A 9,946-nucleotide genomic window follows, 5' to 3' on the forward strand; every position below is an offset into this window, starting at 1 on the left:
CATCTAAGCGCAGTTACTGGAAGCTTATTCTGAAGCAAAACTTGATGAACTTGGCGACTTTGCACCAATGAAGGCAATCGAAGATCTGGTCCCTAAGGTTGATTATGGTAGTCCGATTGAGGACTGGCCGTTGCTGCTGGTGCAAGTCACAAGATTTAGTTGCGGTGGTCTCTGTGTTGCAACAGTCATGTCACATACAATGGTTGATGGATGGTCTGCAGCTAAATTCTTCAATGCATGGGCCAAGTTGGCTCGAGGAAATGAATTGGAGGAGAATGAGATGCCTTTCATGATCGCACCATATTACGATCACTTCATGAACCGCCTATGCCTCCACGCTTTGAGCATATAGAGTTCACCAAACCACCACTCCGATTGGGGCACACTGATGCCAAAGAGGAGAAGAAGAAAGAAACTTGTGTCGCCATATTGGAAGTCACCAAAGAGCAAGTCGAGGGACTAAGGAAGAAAGCCAATGAGATCCCATGTCAGGACGTGGAGATGGTGTCGACGCGACCTTATTCTCGATATGAAGCTATTGCCAGCCACTTATGTAGGTGTATATGCAAGGCGCGAGCAAAAGATAACTCTCAGCCAACAAGAGTTACCTTGGTGATTGATTTTCGCAACCGCTGGAAGCCGTCTCTCCCCCAGGATACTTTGGAAACACAGTTCTTCAGACAATAACATCGAAATGTATCCATGGCGACCTCTTGGCCAAACCACTTAGTTATGCTGCGGGAAAACTAAGGGAAGCCATCGAGCGTATGACAGATGAGTATATAAGGTCTGCTCTTGATTTTATAGCTAGCCAGAAGGATGTCGGTGCTTTGAGGTGTGGCTTGCACAATGGTGCACACACCAATCCACCTAATTATTTAGGAAATCCCAACGCTTCTATTATAAGTTGGATCAATTTGCCATTTTATGGTATGGATTATGGGTGGGGAAAGCCAATATACGTCGGTCCAGCATTATTAAATGATGATGATGGCAAGACGTACATCATGTCAAGTCCAGCTGCAGATGGATCTCTAATCATAGCACTCCGTTTGCAAACAGAATGCATGAATTCTTTTAAGAAGTTCTTCTATGAGGACATGCCATGATAATGGACCATAAAAATCGAGCTACTTAGTAATTAAATAGCAGTTTTATCTGTAGAATAAATGTGGGTAAAGGTGGCAGGCTATGGATTGTCACCGAGGGAAGTTGTACGTTGCTTGCTATTATGTTGATTTTAGTTTCCTTGTTTATTTTCATGAGCTTGTCAGTTGAGAAAGTGATGGATATCAACTACGTACTTTGGGATATCATTGTTAGAGTTTCCTTGTTTTTTAGGACTTTGCCCAAATTCATTGGTTAGTGATAGGGTTATTACTGTATTACTACCTATCTATTACTCAAGTTCATTTTAAGTTTTTTTTTAATCATTTTCTTTTAAATATTTTTTTAACATCCTTAACCAATAAAAAAAATTAAAAAATATATAATTTTACTAATACTTACTTGCTTAATCATTAAATAAAGTAAAAAAAATCAAATATAAAAAGCGTAATAAATAGGTAGTAGTACGGTAGTAACTCTATCATTATTCAAACTAATTATACACGAAAAACAAATCAAGGATTTTTTAAACTTATTTTTCAAAAGTAAGGAGTGCTCATAAAGTAGGAACATGAAATTTAAGAATATTATTATTTATTGATCATATATATATATATATATGATTGAATTGAACTAATTTCTTTTTTATTTTTGTTATAAATATTTTAATTTTGTCAAATGAATATGACTTTTTTTATGAATTAAAGTCGTTATATGGGTTGGTGCTAGAACTTCTTTTTTTTTTTTAAATAAGAGTGGAAGTCACATGTCCAATAATGAATTCCTCCCAAATTTATTAGTAATGCCCTTACTTATGGCGGAATAATACCGTGGTAACAAGAAAAGGACCATGGGAAAACCCATCAGGACCGTAACCCAAAAAACAAACTATGACAAACTTATGTGTTGACATAAAACAAAACCACAAAAACTATAATAAACTAAACTCTTAGAGATAGAAGGTCTAAGAAATCCAAACGGAGCAAGCCACGAAGAGTCTGCAGCAATTCATAATTATTAGAAAAAGCCAATTTGGTGCCTAAAGCACATTCCTTGGCTAACTAATCCGCCACCATATTACCCTCACGGAACACATGTTGAAACTAGCAATGAAGATTACGAGTCAAACCAACAAGTTCTTCCCAAAAATCTCTAGGTACCACACACCACAACGCCCTCTCAACCACCACAATAACACCATCATCGAATCCATATCTATTATCGCATTAGAAATATGTAAAGTTTTGCAAAATTTCAAACCTTAAAGAAGCGCCAAAAGTTCCGCTTTGTTGTTGGAGCCAAAACCAATAGGAGAGGCATACGCCTTGACAAGACAACCTAAATCACTTTGAGTAACCCTACCAATGCCACAAGATCCTAGGTTTAAGAGACTACGACCATCCGCGTTCAATTTGTACCATCATGACGGTGGCTTAATCCACTTAACCAATTTGCAACATGGACCTTTAGGCATAATCGGTTTAATCCGCAAGACCTCTATTATCTTACCATCCTAGTGAGACAAATGCATAGGATTCTTCACCACATGACAAAGGGAACCAAGCCACACACAAATAGAATGAACAACAACTTCATAAGATTCCCGAATACCTTCCATTCTAGTAAGGCATCTTTTCCTCCATAATTGCTAAGTAAAAATGATGCGAATGATGCTAACTATAAAACCTACCTGAGAAGAAGAGCTAGCACGCCTAAACCAAATTCCAGAATTTTGCTTCCAAGATCTGTCAAGAGGAATACCAAACAGAGTGCCAAAAAAGACCATACTTTATGAAGAAAATCACCCTCAAATAATACATGGTTAATATTTTCAATATGGCCTACATTACAACAGCCACATTTGGAAACAAGGGGAGTACCAAAACGGCGCAAGCGATCATTCACACTTAAGGCCATATGCCAAACCCTCCAAAAATGAATAGACATTTTTAAAAGAAGGCTTTTATGCCAAATCCACTCATGCCAGTCAAGAGGAGAACCTCTTATACAAATACAATGCCAAGCAGATTTGGTAGAGATCATATCTGTCTCCATAGAAGTCTAAACTAGAACATCTTTTCCGGAATTAGGCTAGATAAAGAGACTAAAATCTCATCCACCTTCTCCTGCCCAACCAAATTCTCTAGAACATCCACATCCCAACTATCCAATAGTCTACATTCTTTAACTTTTAGAGGGGTGAGCCCACTACTGGCATCTCATTAATAAGTGGACCATTATCCCTCTATTTATCATACCAGAAAAAAATCTCTCATTCTCTAATCTTCCATTTAGAATTATTCAACAACATGGAATACAATTAGCAACCATTCTCTAGAATCTAGAACCTTTCGTGGCCTTTATTAAAGCCCAAGGCTTGGAACCCACATATTCTTCTTTGAAAAAATTAGCCCATTACCTTGTATAAAATTCCAAGCAAAACGCATGTGTAAAGCTTTCTGCATGTCATGAAGATGCCGTAACCCAAGATCTCCTTCTTCTACAAGTTTGCAGACATGTTTCCAAGCCACCCATTTCTTTTTCTCCCCAAAATAAAGAGCTCATCAATCTATGAATCTTGTTAATAATAGCTTGAGAGACCTGTAAAACAGCAAAGAGGTGAATCGTCATGCTAGATATAACATGCCTCAATAGAACTAGTTTACAATCAGTAGAGAGTAGCCTCATTTTCCAAGCATTGATTTTTTTGCCTCACTTTATTTACCATGCCCTCCAGATGAGACTGCTTAAGACATCCCAAAATTATTGGCACTCCTAGATATTTAAAAGGGAAAGTTCCCTCCATGAACCCGGTACGACGTAAAAGTCTATGATTGCATATAGATGAAATATTATTCGAAGAATATAGCACTGATTATTGAATGTTGATAGCCTGCCCCGACCATCTCTCATATTGACTCAGAATATTCTAAAGTGCTCGGACCGATCTCTGGCTTCCATTGGAAAAAATCATTATATCGTCAGCATACATCAAATGAGACACAATTGCCGTACCTCGGGCTTGATAAAATTGGCCGAATTTATTATCTCTCACACTGGCATGAATCATCTTGGAAAGTACCTATTGTTGAATAATAAATAAATAAGGTGACAAAGGATCCCCTTGGTGAAGACCACAACCTCCTGGAAAGAAACCCTTGACTGTACCATTCATCATAACTAAATACCAAGGACTTGAAATACAAAAATGCACCAAATCACAAAATTTAGAAGAGAAGCCAAACCTGCGCAAAACTGCAATAAAAAAGGCCCAATCCACACGATCATAAGCTTTTGTCATATCCACTTGCAACATAATATTGCCCTCATGAGTATGTTTGTTAATAGAATGTTTCATTTCCTGAGTGAGGTTAATATTCTCAAAAATACTTCTTCTAGGAATAAAGGCTCTTTGCTCTGGAGATATCAGGCGAGGAAGAAGACCTGTTAATCTATTCACAATAATCATTGGAGTAAATTTTTAAAAAAAACAGAGCAGAGAATAATGGGACGAAATTTATCAAAACCTGTAGGCGAATCCACCTTTGGTATTAAAACCAAATATAAGGCCATGAAAAACCTTGGAAGTGGCTTGGACATAAAGAATTCCAAAACTGCATTCCACACATCAATTTTAACCACCTTCCAACAACTTTTATAGAGGCTCGAACCAAAACCATGAGCACTCTGAGACGAAATGGAATACAAGGCCTAAAAAATTCCTTTATAGAAGGTGCACGAAGAAGTGAGACATTATCTGCCTCTGAGATGATTGAATCAATTAGTTGTTCTAGTCTAGGTGGCCTAACCAATTGCTCCCCTTGAAGGAAAGAAGAAAAATACTCCACTGCCCCTTGATGTATGCTTTCTGGCATCTCATAAACCACCACATTTGATCTAATTTTTAGCACTCTTTTCCTCCTCTTATTAGTAAGGCAAGCATGAAAAAATTTAGAATTTCAATCACCATCCACCTTCCATTTTAATTTTGCCATTTATGCCAATTGTATCTTTTCCCGTCTCTGCCAGCTTGCCAAATTCGAGACTACCATATGTGATTCTCTCTCCAAATTTCCCTCCCAATTAACTAGAAGATGTTGCTTAATCTCCTCAACCTGTTTTTCCAGCGCATCAATACGACCCAATGTATGCCTAAAGACCCTTTTATTCCACTCTCTTAACACCACCTTAGTCTGCTTTAATTTTCTTGTCAAAATCTGAATAGTCGAGCCGTCCACCCGCAAGTCCCAACCTACGTGAACATAGTCCAAAAAACTATGATGGTCCACCCACATTTGTTGGAAACGAAAAGGGGCCGGGCCATAGACAAAAGGATCCTTCTTGGGAGCAATAAACATAGGAGCATGATCTGAAGTAGAACATGGCAAATATAAACAAGAAGCATTAGGAAACAATGCAAGGGAGGAACTATCCATGAGAGCATGATCAAGACGTGCCCATGAACGGGCATGCCCCAATTGCCCATTACACCATGTAAATATACTTTCTGTCATAGCCATTTCCATCAAACTCCTTTGGTGAATCCAATTATTAAAATCCTCCATAGCCATGCTAGGCCGAGGCCTACCTCTCCTCATTTCTGAATCATTACGTATAATGTTAAAATCACCCACAAACACACAAGGATGTGATCCCAAATTTTGAGAACTAAGATCATCCCAAAGGAGTCTTCTCTCCGCAATGGTACATTTAGCATAAACCACAGTGAGCAAGAACATCTCGGTCCCTTCATCTACTAGCATATAAATAAATTGTATTCCCATCCGAACCACATGCACCACAGAGGTACTATTCCAGAAAATCTAGATTTTTTCCCCTTCATTCTCATTAGCAATGACACCATCAAAATTCAAACAACGCGCCAATTTATGAGCTTCCTCTAAATTTTGTAAAGGTTCTAATAAAGCAACAACTTTCGGTTTCAATTTACCAATCAACTTCTTTACTTTACTCCTAGAGGTCTGAATCCCTCTAATATTCCATACAAAAATGGAATCAATCATTAAGCAAGGTTTGACAGTTGAGCATGAACCTGAGATGAGCTTCGCATTTTAACGAACATATTTTTCTTATATTTCTTCTTACCTTCATTAGCCTCAGACTCTATGAGATATTCTTTATCTTACGGCAAGACCTTTGATTTAAAATTTGGTTCAAGTTCCAATACAGTATTCTCCAACACAAGCATCTCTGCCACAGAGACCTCCTCATACTCCTCTTCCTCACGTGGATTATTCTGCACGACGCACATATCCCTCACCTCAAACAGTTCCCCCTTACTAGGCAACATCATCGGGGATTCAAGAGTCCGTTACGTACAACCCACCAATGAGTTTTTCCCCATGCTAGCACTCGTAGCATTCTCATCACGAATGAGAATAATTTTTTCTATTTCAGTAATCTTACCATCCTCTGTTTCTATAGAAAACATGCTAACACCATGGGAAACAACTTCACCCCCTAGCGCAGCATCTCCTTCTGTTAACAACAAAACCAAAGCCCCTTCATTCTCAAGAAACACCACATCACCACCCACTGACTCAGACTGGCGAACTTCCTTAGAGGAAATCGACTCTTCAACCACAACACCCACTGCTTCCGAGCCCGTCACCAATGTTTCTTCCGCAGCGGGAACCTGTTTATTCAAAATAACAGAGACTAGTTGCACCGGTTCTGCCTTAGGTTCTTCAATAGCCTTGACAATCTCTTGATGACTCTTCTTTCCAACCCAAGACTGCCCATTCTTTCCTGCTCTACAAGTCCATGAGTTATGTCCCTGCATCTTACACATAACATAGTATGCAAGAAGAGTTTCGTATACAACTTCTTGTTTACGAGTAGCAGGCAAACCCGGAGCCCCTATCCATAAATGAGTCAGGGGTGTTTTTTATTGCATCTACTTCCACAAATAGACGTGCTCCATCCGTTCTCGTTGCACAGCGCGTCAGATTGTCCCGACGTATGAATGTCCCAATAGGCGCCATGAGTATTTTCAGAAAAGCCTCACGATAGTAATTTGGAGGAAGACTCGGAAGAGAAAGCCATAATGGCACCCTTGACAGCTCATCATTTTCATTAAATTCTAGGGACCGGCGAAAAGCACGGTAGAAATTTCCATTAATTTCACATATGTCCTTCAATAAGGCCTTTGTAAAATCAGCTTATTAGCCATTCGCATGAACACCTTCTGAGGATGCCGCATGGATGAAACCACTGGTATAGCCAAAAGTCCCCAGCGACTATGAATGAATGTGCACACGACGTCCAGCGAAGGGCATTGCTTCAAAAAATTGAGGACCACAGAAAATCGGAAGGGCTCGACAGATCGTTCAATTTCATCTTTGGCGAACTGAAAGTAGACCTCACCGTCTACCATCTTCAAAGGACGTGATGGCAACACCATCTCAGGGATGGGCTGCAGAACAGTAGCCACCAGGTCGACTAAAGAAGGCCGACCTGTGCCACCATCAGCGGCTGCCATGCAGCCTCTTTAGGAGGACCAAAACACGCGACTAGAGAACATAAACCCTATTCATCCGTAGAGAGAAAAAGGGTAGAAACGAAAATTCCCCTTAAACAGTTGTATAACCCATGTCATGTATTATTGGCGCTAGAACCTAATATTACTTAAATAAATCGTTTTATAGAATAAGATGGCCTTTTGTAGGCCATAAGGGTAGGTACTACAAGAAATTTAAGTTTTAGGGAAGAAATAAATTTCGTCCCTAAAAGTAATTATTAGAGACATCTCAAAAAAAGGATGACTTTGTAAAAATGTTCAAATGGCTTAAAATCCGTTCAAACTACATTTTCTGTGACTAATTAGGTCGTCACAAAACGTCAAAACCGTTCGAATGGTAAGAAATACGTTTGAACATGGAATTAGTGTATGTTCAAATTTTATGTAATTGGTTTGAATGGTAATATTGACGGAGAATTAATTTATTTTGGTGGAGAAAGTTTAAATCTATTCGAACAATAAAGATTTAGTGGGAAACCATGGTAGGAAGGTTGCAAGCTTATTCGAACATGACATTTATGCATTTGAACAGATCATTAGGTGTGAAATTAAATTAAAATTGCCAGGGTTTTGTTTAACCCTTGTTCGAACGAAACATAAAATATTTACGAATTCATAAATTAACTTTATGTAATTAATGAAAAAAAAATATTTTAGTATTTTTTTTAAATAAATATTACTTATAGTATCATGTTTTACATTAATTGCATCCCAAAAATATAATGTATGACTATTTGAATATTTAAATTAATTATACAAAATACAAATAGTCATGATTGTCAATACAAAAAAGCATATTTAATGCTAATAAAATATATACACTACTAGCTCATATCGTGTAGTAGTGCCTTCGCTCTAGCAATGCGTGCCTCAATATCAGTCACTCAAGACATGAGCTTCGACTTAGTCTCTGCGAGGGTGACTCGGATTGCATCAATGATCTCTGATATTTGTGCGCGCATATCTACACACACGATATCTGTAATCTCCTCACAAGTAGCACTGTGTAATGCACCCTGTGTAGATGCCTCGACAAATACGCCCTATGCACCTCCCTGAGTGTCGACCGCCTCTGTAGTGGGTGCACGAATATGAAATCTGGAGTGTCCGATGCTACGAGACAAGGTCGTTGAGTTGATCGGTCCAATTGACTCCCAAAGACGCTCAAACTCATCTGGCCTAACTTCTTTTGCTAAAAGCAATCGCGTGAGCATGACTCCAAACAGCAATATATTTGTCATAAATTTTTTTTGATAAGTACAAGTATTATAGATATCAAAAGGAGTAACTAAGTACACTAAATAAAATAAAATTCTACAGGTCGTAATATAGGTGGCTTCTAATCAAATCCTAGCAAATATATAGGTTGATAGGCACTTTGCGAGCGAATCGTAACATAAATCATGCCCGGTTCATGCTCACCTCTGTCTTGCGCAGTCGAGGATCGATGTTGTTGGCTATTATAATTTTCATGATCTTGAAAAAGCTAGATAAGTCCACCTGTTTGATGATCTTGCTCTCATCATAGGAAGTAGCATCTGGACCCACAACCAACTGACAAACCTCATGATCAACGAGGCCATCGATCTCATTAGGCATCACAATATCATCTTCCTCTGCAGTCTCCCCTTTGTCTGCAAGGGTAGACTCTCTAGGCACCACGGTAGGATATGCTATGGGCAGTCGAGGAATACCTAGAAAATCAGCAACTGCATCAACTGAAAAGCTTACTGTGACACCTCTGATGGAGAAATTGTAAGTGTCAACCTCCTAACTAGCATGACCAAGTTCTCTATAGAACTCATATACAATATTGATTTAGGAAACTATCTTATTTGTCCCTTTGTCCTTTTGATCGATGATCAGTGTCCAACCACGATCCAGAAAGACAGATGCAAGAGAATGTCCCTCTCACAAAAGATCCCTAAAATCATTTATCTTCACATGCCTCTCCAACAAAATAGTCCTCTCTCGAACTAATTCGTTGGATGATTGTCCTAACACACCCGCTTCTTTCCCAAGAAGACATTGAATGATGCTAAATTTATGATATAAAATTAAGGACAATGATTACAAATATCATAATTATAATTAGTGAGTGCTAATTATATCTATCAAAAAATTAAAATTGCCTATTCAAATGCTTAACAACACATTCCAACGTCCATTTACGGGCGTTCAAATTTTCCCTTGGTTGTCGTTTCGTGTTTCGTTCGAACGTTGTAGTGGACGTTCGAACGTTGATTTTTGGTTTGAAATCGCCCATGGCTGAGTCAACTCAGCCATTGCAAAACTACA

General features: G+C 38.6%; 2 protein-coding genes across 2 annotated transcripts; one reads left to right on the top strand and one right to left on the bottom strand.

Moving 5' to 3' along the window:
• Positions 1-327: 327 nt before the first annotated feature.
• Positions 328-1,109, top strand: LOC121267265 (spermidine hydroxycinnamoyl transferase-like). The gene is made up of 2 exons (XM_041171114.1): positions 328-553; positions 640-1,109. The coding sequence occupies exons 1-2, from the start codon at positions 328-330 to the stop codon at positions 1,107-1,109; spliced, it is 696 nt and encodes a 231-aa protein (XP_041027048.1).
• Positions 1,110-5,102: 3,993 nt separating this feature from the next.
• LOC121267267 lies at positions 5,103-5,846 on the bottom strand. The gene has a single exon (XM_041171115.1). It carries the CDS (start codon positions 5,844-5,846, stop codon positions 5,103-5,105), a length of 744 nt encoding a protein of 247 aa, XP_041027049.1.
• Positions 5,847-9,946: the final 4,100 nt, after the last annotated feature.

The sequence above is a fragment of the Juglans microcarpa x Juglans regia genome, chromosome 5S (genome assembly GCF_004785595.1).
Source record: "Juglans microcarpa x Juglans regia isolate MS1-56 chromosome 5S, Jm3101_v1.0, whole genome shotgun sequence".
Taxonomy (NCBI): domain Eukaryota; kingdom Viridiplantae; phylum Streptophyta; class Magnoliopsida; order Fagales; family Juglandaceae; genus Juglans; species Juglans microcarpa x Juglans regia.

Coding starts and splice junctions, on each gene's coding strand:
- LOC121267265 (XM_041171114.1), top strand. CDS start 328: ATGCCTCCACGCTTTGAGCATATAGAGTTCACCAAACCACCACTCCGA. Junction 554..639: donor AGCTATTGCCAGCCACTTAT/GTAGGTGTATAT, acceptor AACCGCTGGAAG/CCGTCTCTCCCCCAGGATAC.
- LOC121267267 (XM_041171115.1), bottom strand. CDS start 5,846: ATGTTCTTGCTCACTGTGGTTTATGCTAAATGTACCATTGCGGAGAGA.